The following is a 13,387-nucleotide window of genomic DNA, read 5'->3' as shown; positions in this document are numbered from 1 at the left end:
GACTGAGAAGTGATGTCTGTGCACAAGGACAAGTCAGTCCCGGGCATGAGGGAGGCAGGAGGGACGAGGTGGCCGGGCCCCTGCTGGACCTGCTGGCGGGCCAGCGGCTGCCACTTGGCTCCAGGGTGGCCAGCTTTCTTTGTGAGGCCACGGGGCACCTGCCAGGCCATGGCTGATGATGATGACAGGGGAAGACCCTCCAAAGCCAGCAGTGTAGCATTGGCAGCAGCTGGGAGAAACGGCAGAAACGGACCGGACCACACCATGGGGGGGGGGGGGGAGGTCAGGCGCAAAGATAACAGAATTAGCACATATCCACCAGCCACCACGTTTCCAAACCCTGCAGCAAAGCTGCCTTCGCACAAGCCTCCCTCCCCTCAGGACACCTGCCTATTGTCCTCTGTCCTCCGTGAATAATCCTGACCTCCTCTCCTACCCTAGAACTGAGCTCTCTCCTCTAAGCTCTCCGAGCCCTTTTTGCACGTAATTCTGTGATAATGTGTATCAGACCAAATTATAATTCTTGGTTGGTGTATCTGCCCCCCCCCCCACGAAGCTGCAAGTTCCAAGTTCACCCACAAGAGAAAGTACCATCTGCATTTGTACGTACAGTTGGCTCTCATCATGCGTGGCAGCGCTGCTCTCTAAAGCTGCCGTGGACGCTGAAAGGGCGAATACGGAAGCAGTGCTCCCAAGAGAAATACAGGGTCAGGTTCCTGTAAGCCCCCGGTCACAAGCATCAACACGCGATCTTGGTTTTTTGTGGGTTTCTGTTTAAGTTAATGTTGCAGATTCGTTAACGATAAACTCACAGCACGAGAGTTCATGCCCGAACAAAACTATCCAACTTATGTGGCTTGCTCCCTAACACGTGTCAGCCGTCTCACATTTAGAAATACCAGACGGGGTCGCCTGGGTGGCTCAGTCGGTTCAGCGTCCGACTTCGGCTCAGGTCATGATCTCACGGTTCGTGGGTTCAAGCCCCACATCAGGCTCTGTGCTGACGGCTCAGAGCCTGGAGGCTGCTTCACGTTCTCTGTCTCTCTGCCCCTCCCCCGCTCATGCTCTGTCTCTCTCTCTCTCTCTCTCTCTCTCTCAAAAATAAACGTTAAAACATTTTAAATACTAGAAATACCACAGAGCACTTCAGCACTAGCTTGGGGGGCATTTTAACCCGTAAAATCACCAACAAAAACACAAAAAGGAAAAACATGGCGCTAAACAGACGCCCAAAAGGACACCTGTTTTCAGGATGAGCTGACACAAGAAGGCAGAGCGTCACCTGGTGGGCCCCAGCTGGAAACGTGCCCATCGGGCAACTCCCTTTCGCTTCTCCGTGAATGTGTGCAAATGACCACGGAAGAGCCAGCGGGAATGATGTTAGGGTTCCAAGCAAATGCAGGAAGTAGACGAAGCGGCAAACATACAATCTGCAGGTCATGAGGATCAACCGTGTTCCCAGCAGGTGTCAGTGGGAGGTGGTGTCAGTGACGTTGTTGGCTTTGTGAAAGCAAGCGGGAAAGACTGAGGGTGTGAGCCGGTGAAGGTGTGAGCAAACGAGGGAGTGGAAGCAGGAATGAGCAGGACTGACCCAATAGCCCTTCCTAACTCTGATCAGCTTGTCCAGCATCACTAATTCAAGGAACTGGGGGAGACTGATGCACTTTACTTACTTACTTACTAATTTATTTACTTACTTATTTACTTACTTATTTATTTATTTATTTATTTTTAACGCTTATTTATTTTTGAGAGACAGAGACAGAGCACCAGTGGGGGAAGGGCAGAGAGAGAAAGAGAGACATAGAATCTGAACAGATTCCAGGTTCTGAGCTGTCAGCACAGAGCCTGACGCAGGGCTCGAACTCACAGACTGTGCATCATGACCTGAGCCGAAGTCGGATGCTTAACTGACTGAGCCACTCAGGTGCCCCAAGACTGATGCACTCTAAAGAGAAGCAGGGGGCCTGTGCAATTCAGATCCTGTCCACGACACAGGCTCCAGGCAGGAGCAGTTCAGGTTCTCTGTGACCAACAGTCTATTCTGAACCGAGAGCTGATGGTGGAGGGGTGACACAGAGCACGGGGTGAGGGAGAGTTCCAGGCAGGTTAGGAGCAGAAGCAGCAGCGGGCGGGTGTGTCGGAGGCAGTCAGTTGGTACCTTTGCTGTCCCCGGTGTTGCTTTCTCTTGGGGTCCTCACACTCCCCAGTTTACAAATTAACCAGATTTCCCAGGCACAGGGAGGCTCAGGACCTCAAAACCAGAGGTCAGCATTGTCAGTGCGCAAAATAGGTGAGCGAAATATCCATTGCACAGATATGCTGCTCTTTTCCAACGAATATATGAACTGCTCTGTAACAAATTCATTTTAAACTGTTCAGGAATTCGCAGAGGTTTTTGTCATAATGTATTTTTTCAATCCAAAGACACCAGTACAATTCCTATCCTGTGGGGCTCCCTAACACTTTTTATCCAAATGGGAGCCTTCTACACAAGATGGTCAGGAGCCACTCTGATCTGTACATCAGTCCTTCTAATCTTAAATACCTCTTTATAATTTGGATGCTTAGGAGCCAGGGTCCACGGGTCTTTGTTGAAAGAAAGAAAGAAAGAAAGAAAGAAAGAAAGAAAGAGAGAAAGGAAGGAAGGAAGGAAGGAAGGAAGGAAGAAAGAAAGAAAGAAAGAAAGAAAGAGGAAGGAAGGAAGGAAGGAAGGAAGGAAGGAAGGAAGGAAGAAAGAAAGAAAGAGAGAGAGAGAGAGAGAGAGAGAGAGAGAGGAAGGAAGGAAGGAAGAAAGAAAGAAAGAAAGAAAGAAAGAAAGAAAGAAAGAAAAAGGAAGGAAGGAAGGAAGGAAGGAAGGAAGGAAGGAAGGAAGGAAGAGGAAGGAAGGAAGGAAGGAAGGAAAAAAGAAAGGAAGGAAGGAAGGAAGGAAGGAAGGAAGAAAGAAAGAAAAAGGAAGGAAGGAAGGAAGGAAGGAAGGAAGGAAGGAAGAAAGAAAGAAAGAAAGAGGAAGGAAGGAAGGAAGAAAAAAAGGAAGGAAGGAAGGAAGAAAGGAAGGAAGGAAGGAAGGAAGAGAAAGGAAGGGGTGATTTGGGATCCCACTGACAACACAGTCATACTTTCAACATGTATTAAGTGTCAACCCACAAGCAAGACAGTTTTAAGTACTGGCAGTTCCGTGGGAAACGAAAGTCACCGAGTCCCTGCCTCACCCTTTATGAAAGGACTTCGAAGGACGAGGAGCCAGTGGGGGCTCTACCCCAAGAAACAGCCACTCACTCTCTCAAGCTTTCCTCATCAGACTTTGCTGGTAGGCACTAGGCAGTGGGGCTTCAGAAAAGCGAGCAGTATAGAGCAGGGACGAGCAGTCTAGAGCAGTAAAACCAAGGGCAGGAACACAGAGGGGACCTTATGTGAAGTCTGCACCTGCCATGAGGAGGATTCTACTGTGAGACTCCTGAGCCTGAGCAAAGACCGTTCCTGAACGTGTTGCCTGGTACCCAGAGCCATCCTCCTCCAGAGAAGATGAGAGCAATCTACTAAGCTATTGGGACACCTGGGTGGCTCAGCTGACTTTGGCTTGGGCCATGATCTCGTGGTTCGTGAGTTCAAGCCCCGCCCCGGGCTCTGTGCTGACAGCTCAGAGCCCAGAACCTGCTTCTGATTCTGTGTCTGCCTCTCTCTCTGCCCCTCCCCTGCTCGTTCTCTCTCTCTCTCTCTCTCTCTCTCTCTCTCTCTCTCTCTCTCTCTCAAAAAATAAATGAACATTATAAAAATTTTTTTAATCTACTGAGCTATTAATGACTAAAACCAAATCCTTTCCAAAACCTGCAACATCTCCAGACCTATGCTCTGTGACTTTGGTCATTACTGACATGGGATGTTTTAAACATGTCTCAGTAGATCAGCAAATCAGTACAGCTACTCCGCTGAACAACAAACGCTGAAGTAAAATTAAATAAATAGAGACACATTTTTAAAATGATCTTCCACTAACTACTGGCCATCAGTATAGATGCTAAAGAAACAAACCAACCACAAAATAAAAACTAGGCTGCTAGAGAGAAAACATAATTGTTCCCAAATCATATCTGCAAAGGAAATACTAAAATCCTTCTCTTAATACATGGTTAATTCTGGTAAAATTATTTTTTATTCACAAAAATGGATGGCTGCTCTTATGCATAGGTATCGAACCAAGTTTATTAATTCACCTACGTTCCAATCATAATTGTCTGTCAGTCTCCATGTGACCTCGAGTAAACCACTAAGCCACTAAACTCTCACTCTCTCCAGCCCTAATACAAGGACAGTGTATGAACTAAACCGAATAATGCAGGATACGGTGCTCTTCCGAGGAGCCGCCCTCTTTATCCTCAGAGAATTACTCCTTGATCCTTTGAAAACTGGCAGTGTGCACCCACAGTGAAGACAAGGCTCTATTACCCAAAACATCTGTTTAAAACCACCTACTTCCAGAGCATACCCGCTATCAGGGAGATTACGAAACAAATGACCCTTTTCATTTCCTTTACGTGAACTACGTTCCTTGGAGACCTCCTACAGGACACGCCTGAACATCTGCCATCAAAGTAAGCGGAACTGACAAACCACAGGGACAAATCGCGAAGCCCAGTGGGGCCTTGCCGTTTGGTATGGTTTCCCGTTCCACACGCACGCGAGTGTCTTCGGCCTGTTCGCAAGTTGCTCCCGAGTGCCAATGCGGAATGCCTACTGGAGACAAGAAGGCCTCCATGAAGTCGCCTCTCGGGCCTGCCGCCGACCCTCCTTGTAGGACCTCACACCTCCCGTGATGTTTTCAAAGCTGGCGTGTGCAGACCCCTGGAGCACCAGGGCCTCATCCGCGGGACTGTGAGTTTTCTGCCAGGACGTCTTTGCTTTGTCTTTTCGTGTCGTGACGAAGCAAAGGGATCGTGGCGAGGCTATTCGAGACCCTCCGGAGGACCACCTGTAAGCACACACTGCCACCCAAGGACGTATCTGTGCTGAACAGCACTACCGAGTGCTACCCCCACCATCGGGGCCAACAGGAAAAGAAAGGACGGACTGGGCACATCAGCAAAGACCAGATGACATCATGTGGCGTCCCAGTAATTGGACCAGGAAGACTCGGGGGGGGCGGGGGGCGGCCGTCTTCCCAAGGTGCTCCAAGGTGTGCAGAGCTCCAAAGAGCACTAGGGCCACACTGACAGTGAAGCACCTCTTAGCCTACGGCAGGTGACGTCTTCCGTCACATCAACGCGACTGCGCCCACATGGATCTTAGCGGTCTTAGAGTTTCGTGTGAACTTTCACATTAATATGCTTGGAATTGGAGCTGCCAGAGAAGTATAAGAAGTTCACGGTGCTTTGTATTCAAATGACACAGTAACAGTAATTGAAATCAGTACGGGGTTCTAAGGATCTGAGATACTTTATTTTTTCCTCTTAAAGAAGCTGATATATTCCTTCCTTTGGGGACAGGTGGATCTATGGGGTCTCTCCTCCTCCACCCCACACCATGGAAACACCTGGCAAGGGACAATTTTTGACTCACGTACCTCTGGCCGTAGAGACAACTGCTTCGACTAATGTGTTTTTTTTCTTAAGTTTATGTGCGTAGGAAACATAGTCAAAAATCCATCACACCTTCTTGTACGTGGATTCATATAAACCAGGTCCCAACGTTGTCTCCGGAAACCTAACAAGCAAATCTTCTAGGAAACACATGTTTCATAAGCATCTCCATCAAGATGATGGTCGGGTTCCAACGCACGGGTCTGAAGGCTGCAAGAGTCCCTCTGCCATCTACAAGGCCTGGGTCTCTCAATAAGGAAACACAGAGAGAGCTCTGTAGGTTCTCTCTGTAGGCAACTACACACAAGGTAATGCCATCGACACACAGTGCTCAAGTACAGCAAGGCTCTGCACGTGTGCACGTCGTGACAGGCTGAGTAGTTGAGTCGACAAACACTGACCATATGCCAACTGCACATAACATGTACTGCTGGGCCCTCAAGAAACAGAAAGATGAGAAAGAGAATCTGACTCCTAGGAACTGAATCTAGTGGAAAAGACCAACAGGAATTAAAGTTCTGGACTGAATAAAGTAAGTGTTACAGAAGGGATACAAACCTGAAATCTGCACATCATCCTTCTGTATCACTTTTACAGATTCTATGCACTACTTTCCTCTAGCATTGCGATTTTAGTGACTGTGCTACCTTTTTTTTTTAATATTTATTTTTGAGAGAGAGAGAGACAGAGCATAAGCAGGGGAGAGAAAGAGAGGGGGCGGGGGAAGACACAGAATCCAAAACAGGCTCCAGGCTCCGAGGTGTCAGCACAGAGCCCGATGCGGGGCTCGAACCCACAAACTGTGAGATTATGACCTGAGCCAAAGTCGGATGCTTAACCGACTGAGCCACCCGGGCGTCCCTACCGTGCTACCTTTTTTAATGAAATGGTAAAGTATCTTTCATTAAATGCAAGCTTTTTTTTTTTTTTAAGATTTTATTTTTAAGTAACTCTGCACCCAACATGGGGCTCAAACTCACAACCCCAAGATCAAGAGTCTTCACATGCTCCTCTGACTGAGCCAGCCAGGCACCCCTAAATGCAAACTTCTTGAAAGAGATTAATTTTTTCCATGGCATTCTTTTTTAAAGAGATATTTATTATAGTCAATTTTTCTTAATGATTAAAGAATCTTGATAATATTCAGATAAGTTAGATTAAGACTCTAAAAGTAACTATCTGAGCCTTACTTCTAGTCTCTTTGATAAGAACAAAAGTGACAAATGTAATACTCTAATACCATAATCCTCTGGCCAAGCAAGTATGCGTGCACATGTGTGCGTGTGTCCGTGTGTGTGCGTGTGTGTGCGATCTGACACCTTCTCTATGACTCAGGCAGATACCTTAATCTTTACATTTGAAAGCTCATGTGCCCTAACTTGTCTGCTCTTCCTTTTCTGAGACTCCTATTCATGCCTCAAGATCCAGTTTCAATGTTATCACCCAATTTCCCTGAGCAGTTATTATGCACTCTTTCGGACCCCGCCCCCCAAGATATTTGTGTGTTTTTCTAATATAGTACATTTCACACGGCACTGAATGATTATAAGTACCTTTCTCCTACCAGAGTCTGAGCTCTTTGCTGCGCTGTTATGCATTTAGCATAGAATTAGCTGTACTGCGCATGTAAGTGTTTGTAAATGAATGAGCAAACAAAGGATTGACACATGGGTGAATTAACCCATGAATGCCAGAGTCAGACCCCAACCCAGAGTCGGAAGTATTCAGGTCAGGTTGTCCTTAAATCATATCGTGATACACACTACCAATATCCTTTCTCCTACTGCCACGTTCTACGAGGATAGCAGAATCCTATGCATTTTTCTAAAGAAATATGACTCGGTTCACCTCTGGCCTTTGAGATACATTCCCAACATAAACTTGAAAACAAAAGAATTACATAGATGAAAAGAGACAAGTTACCCCAAAACACATTTTAAATTAATTTTTGCTGCATCTACACATTCATGTACTTTTCGTGAGGGGAAGTCTGCTATCTCCCCACATCTCCTCTTAGCCTTCTTTCATAGTAACACACAACCTCATTCAGGCAAAAAGTCTTTAAGCTACAATTTGTACTGTACCCTTGACCCCATCAACCGCCCCCCGGCCCGGTGGAAAATCTGCGTGCAACTGCACTACTGATCGCCAACTGTTGACTAGAAGACTTACCTGCAACATAAGCAATTAACACACATTTTGGATACTAGATCCTTACAATATAGTCAGCTAGCGAAAAGACAATGCGAAGAAAATGGTAAGGAAGAGAAAATACATTTACAGTACTCTATTGTATTTATTAAACAAATAAATAAATAAGTAATTAAACAAGTAAAACCTGCCTATCAGAGGACCCGCACAGTTCAGACATGTGTTGTTCAAGGGCCAACTGTATTTAATAACAGAATCATTGCCAGTTTCCCTTCTTTCCTTCTCCCAGTCTCATCACAATGAAATGTGATGTTTTGGTCACTCCCGATTTCCACTGCCACACCAGATATGGTAACCACAACCCCGATGGAAAACGTAATTCCCGGCCACGGAGGAGCCCTGATCTAATTTCCATTCCCCTCTCCTGCCTCAGGTACAGACCAAAGGGAAAACCATCTGGCTCCCCAGAAAGCTTTCTTCCCAGCTCTACACGTAAGAGACAAAAAGACCTCGCGGCACACACACTTTGCGTATGCAGAGAACATCACGCGTTAGGCAGATAAGACCCAAGAGTGAATCCCAACAAATCCAAACCACACATTCTTGAGATCCAGAGTAGGAAAAGACACTCCAGATAGCCAAGTCAAGCTGTCGCTTCATAGGTGAGGAGAACAAGGGCCCTTGCAAGTGGCAGAGACAGAATGAGAGCCCAAGTCTTCTGACTCCGACTGCCAGGCTCTTACCACCATACTATCTTTTCCCAGCCTCAGCCATATCCGCCTTGGGCGGGACCCACCAGGGACGACATATCACAGTCCAGCTTAGTGTGGGAATAGGAAGATGGGGGTTCTCCCTTCCAGCAGAGTCCTAAGTACACCTGACCACAGGGGCAGAGACACAGCGAGGGCCACACCCCTCTGTTTAACGAAGCAGCAAAATAAATCACAACGCTTCGTTCTTTTCAGCCCAACAAGTGTTTATCGAGCACCTCCCTACCACGTGCAGGTGCAGGCAAAGTGGAACCCTGAATGCTGTGCCAAAGAACGCAGGCATTCACCTTCAAAGGTAAGCATCTGATCTACGTGGACAGCTGACATTCATTTGCGAGTTCTGAAGGGCAATTCTCCCAGGAGGTGGAGAATGGATTGGAGAGGGGAGAAGCTTGGTGTGCAGAAGCCTCTGGAGACCGCTCTCCAGAAGGGAAACCACAGTATGCAAAAGCGTTCCCTTCCATACTTTCCCCTGAGCAGTTCCCAAGCCTGCAGGCACTCCGTACACGAGAAACTGGGCATTCCCCAAGCACGGGGCGGTGGGGGGAGAGGAGGCCTTTTCTCGGACCCTCCCCTTCTAGCTGGGGTTCCACGACCGGGGTTGTCGGCCAGCTGTGTGGCTTTGTGGCCACATGGCAGCGGAGGTGGGACGTCTACTCCCAGCCACACACTCGGTGGGCTTCCCAGAAAACATGCCAAGAGGGGGTTCTCCAACTTTCTGCCACCTGGCCACCGTTTCGGAGAGTCCTGTCACTGATAATGACCGGGCCTACCTTCGGGGTACATTCTAGAGCCCGCATTCTGTCCGCAGCCTGTGCTGCTGACGGGGCCTACAGAGGCAGGCAGCTGGAGGAGGGGACAGACAAGCAAGAAGCCACCGAAAGAATCCAGACGGGGAGATGAGGCTCGGCTGGTCCACACACACAGAGGCCACTGTGCTGGACACAAAGTTCCAGTGCTCTCCTTGTCAACCACGAAACTGCAGGGGCGTGCACGGTGGTCCATGGAGAGGGGAACAAACGTGGCCTCTATTTGAGTTTAGTCATTTGTCACAACCTTTACAAATATTTACCTTAATACGGGTTTTGTAAAATATAGCAATCTATATGAACTCTATTTTATATAGAGAGTCCTTAAATAATTTAACATACACTGTTGAGACCCAGACTCGAAAAAAATTGTTTGGGTGGTGATATGTGATCAAAAAAGCCTAGAGACCATGGTGATAAACCACAGTCCCTCCACCCACTAGATGTCAGACTGTGCCCTCCACACAAGAAGCGTTTTATTGAGTTCAACTGTGACCGACCTAATTAAATCCACACGATATACCTAAAAGTGGAAAAAAAAAAAATTTGAGGGGGTGACAAAGGAGAACATCATTTTATGTTTTAAAAGTTTAAAAGCTTCCTTATACCTTGTATCTTTGCACTTAAAAGTGCTGGCAAAGATAACTTAGGCAGTAAATAACTTGATCTAAAACACGAACGGTGTTTCAAAAGCTCAACCCAATCCTATGCTTAAAAAGAGACTTTAAAATCATCTATTTTCTCAAGGACACACTTCTTTTTAAAAGACTTAAACATCTAGCAAAATCAACCGATCTAGATTCAAATTTCACCAAGGCAGAAAAACCAATGTCACATCATTGAAAATGGTGTGTGCTGTATTCAAATGACGCAGGACACTTATTGTCATCTGGGGATTTTGCGTCTGAAAGCATTCCAACCCCTGCGTGTGTATGTGTGAGTACACACATATATTTTCTAATATGTGGACAAGAAAGGGGTATATCTAGACAACGTTTCTCTCCATTATGTATAAAAATGCCCTTCATTTCTGCCTCCCATTCTCAGTTTCTTTTAATTTTCAACTTTTTGTGGATCTAATCGAACTTCTCCTATTGCCGATAACGCGGATTAAATTCTCATTTGGCCACCGATAATGGCAAGGAAAAACTAAAGGCTGGTTTCACTACAAGCGTTTTTTTTGTCGAAAATTCAAGTTGGTGTGTAGTAACGAATAATCTATTATTCATACTCATACATTTAGCAAAAAAAAAATGCATTAAGTTCCTACTGTAAAGCATGCACTGTGTTTTAGAAACTGCTAGTACAAGTAAAGAGATAACAAAGATGTAAAGTCAGTCCCCTTCGCTCAAAGCAGAAGCAAGGACTTTGTCTCACTCACTGCCATCCCAGAGTGCCTAGAATACCACCTGGCACCTGCTAGGATACAATAAATACTTCTTCAGTGCCTCCTTCCGGGAGCTTACAACCCGATGGGAAGTGAGATGGAAAGTGAGATCGGAAAAAAAAAAAGAAACTTATGAGACTTGCAAATAATTATAATATTTTTATATTCTTATTCACGTACAAGAATATCTGGCAATAATTTCCATCCCTCTCTTCCCTCTACATAATGAGAGTCTTATGGAGCTCAGAGAAAGGGTTTATACTCACTGCATGGCTGTCTGTTTCTAGTTTTAATTACACCGCTTTGCAAAGCTTAGGAGAAGATAATTTCAATTCATTTCAAAAATAACTCCCATTCAATACAAGAAGATGGGATTTTTCACACTTGTGAATTTTTTATTTACTTGACAATGAAAATGGTTTGGCATATAAATAAAGCATTTTCTTAGAAACTTGGGTCTGGTGAAGGTCCAGGGCTGATATCTATAAATACAAACAGAATGGTTTTTCTCAAAAAGCAAGAACTTACGCTCTCCTTCCAAAGAGACTCAGCCTCATTTCTAGATATGTATCATCTACAGAAAATGCAGTTCCAATCAAATAAAGCATGAAGATCGCCAAAGTCTCTCCCAGTACTTACTGATCCATACAGCTCCCCCTTCTCATTCATCCCGAGGTAGAGTCCACTGTCCACGCCTCGAATGCTGACCAGGCCCACTGCTATACTGATAAATTCCAGAATGCCTAAGAGACAAATGGCAGAAGGCAGAAGACAGGTCAGAGCACAGAGCAATTCCTTAGTCTCAGCATCCCTAAGACTTTTTGAGAGGACACTGAGCCCAACTCCCAACTTGGATAATCTCACACTTATTGAAGAAGTGTCTTCTCTTGGGGCTCCTGGGTGGCTCGGTCAGTTAGGCGTCCGACTTCAGCTCAGGTCATGATCTCGCGGTTAGTGGGTTCGAGCCCTGCGTCGGGCTCTGTGCTGATGGCTCAGAGCCTGGAGTCTGCTTCGGATTCTGTGCCCCCTCTCTCTCTGTCCCTCCCCCGCTTGTAATTTCTCTCTCTCTCTCTCTCTCTCAAAATAAACATTTTTTTAAAAAAATTTAAGTGTCTTCTCTTAAAACCACTAAGAAAACTGATTTTTCAACTAAATTCCATCTTACAAAAATGATATAAAAGTACTTACTAACATGACACATAACAACAACAAATTTTTTTAAAGCTAGTGTTTACAGATACCCTAAGAAGTGATATGACAGATAAATCAAAATACATCTTCAAATTAACCTTAGAAGAGTCTACTTTAAGAGAAAAACAACTTACTTCTACTTCATAAATACGAAATTAAGTATTTGTGTATGGGCAGGTATTGGAAAATATTCTATTCAGAGACTGATCTTATGTCCCTTAAAATAAGAGTATGAGGTGCTAACCAAAGACCTGATTGGTTTATATAGAATATTATTCACCTTTTTATTGTATAACTTTATTGAGCTCCACCTGGAAAATTAAAATAGCCTACATACATCCCAAATATTTCTGCTTAAACGAAGTACTGATTTTTGCTGTACTTATCCAAGCCTCAAAGAACTAGTTAAACAATTAAGATAACATAATATTCTGAGGGGAAAATGCTAACATCAAAAATGCTCTTGAATGAAAATGGGTATGAAGGACTACATCCCCAAATCAAACCAACATCATGATCTTTTTCCCCCCATCTTTCCCCGTGCTTACCTCACTAAGAATAACAACACCTAAGCTGGGCATCCATCCAGAATTTTATGGCCATACAACAGCAACTTTAATTTCTCTAACTATATTGTTGTTTTAAGATGATTACCCAACTGTATATCTGGGACAATGCTAGTATTTCTTGTGCTTAGCCATTCACTCAATTTTGTTATAAAAGGATATCCTCTGTGTAGACCTTGAGTTAACACATACCAAATATTGAATTCTTGTTTTAAAAATATCTTCAAATATTGAAAAATTCACTTACAGTTGAGAGTTTAGCAAAACACTAAGGATAACAGTGTGCTATAGTCAGTCTCCTGTGACTAATAAAAAAGCACTTATGTGGATTTTGAAACAATTAATTCTGCAACTCTCACAAAATAGACTGTGCTGCAAAATCCAAAGAAGACGTGCGCTACATAAATCTCATAAAGCAAAGGGTTCCAAGGTGATACAACAAAGAAGAGAGATTTCTTATAAAGGGGGAGTCTTAATTCTTTTATAAGCACAAAATGTAACCAATATCGTGTGTCTGCATTTTATAGAATATCTGTCTGAACATGCAAAACTATTTATTTTCATAAAATGTGAAGCAGTGCATGGAAAAAGATATAAAGAGAAATTACAAATTACACTTCGGATCTGATCATCTCAGACTCTACGTCAGAAGGTGCGTCCAAAGAAGCTAGTGGACGACGAGCCTTCCCCACCTCACAGAGCAAACGGAAAGGTCAGTAAGGAAATACTTCCAGGAGATTCCCTTCGCACGAGATGCACTCCCTGATTGACGCAATTCTTTCCTTTCATTGTACTATTTCCAATTCTTATGATTAAAAGCTCATCTCAGCTATGGCATTTGACTACTATTGGGAGTCACGTGCATCACCTCTTCTTAGCTACCTGAAAACAACCACAATATAGGTCACGGTGATCCCGAAATGAGTATAAGGAATTT

At 44.8% G+C, this 13,387-nt stretch overlaps 1 protein-coding gene across 2 annotated transcripts in view; it reads right to left on the bottom strand.

Moving 5' to 3' along the window:
- The window catches only part of FGF9 (fibroblast growth factor 9), a 93,912-nt gene that overhangs the window by 10,877 nt on the left and 69,648 nt on the right, over positions 1-13,387 (bottom strand). The window contains exon 2 of one of the 2 annotated variants that reach the window (XM_042929322.1): positions 11,333-11,436. In XM_042929322.1, coding sequence (XP_042785256.1) covers positions 11,333-11,436 — 104 coding nt within the window. Of the gene's footprint in view, positions 1-11,332; positions 11,437-13,387 lie in introns of those variants that run through there. The other variant, XR_006199840.1, reaches the window with a different exon arrangement.

The sequence above is a fragment of the Panthera leo genome, chromosome A1 (assembly GCF_018350215.1).
Source record: "Panthera leo isolate Ple1 chromosome A1, P.leo_Ple1_pat1.1, whole genome shotgun sequence".
Taxonomy (NCBI): Eukaryota; Metazoa; Chordata; class Mammalia; order Carnivora; family Felidae; genus Panthera; species Panthera leo.
Note: the sequence above shows the minus strand (reverse complement) of the source record. Positions and strands in the feature narration are given on the sequence as shown.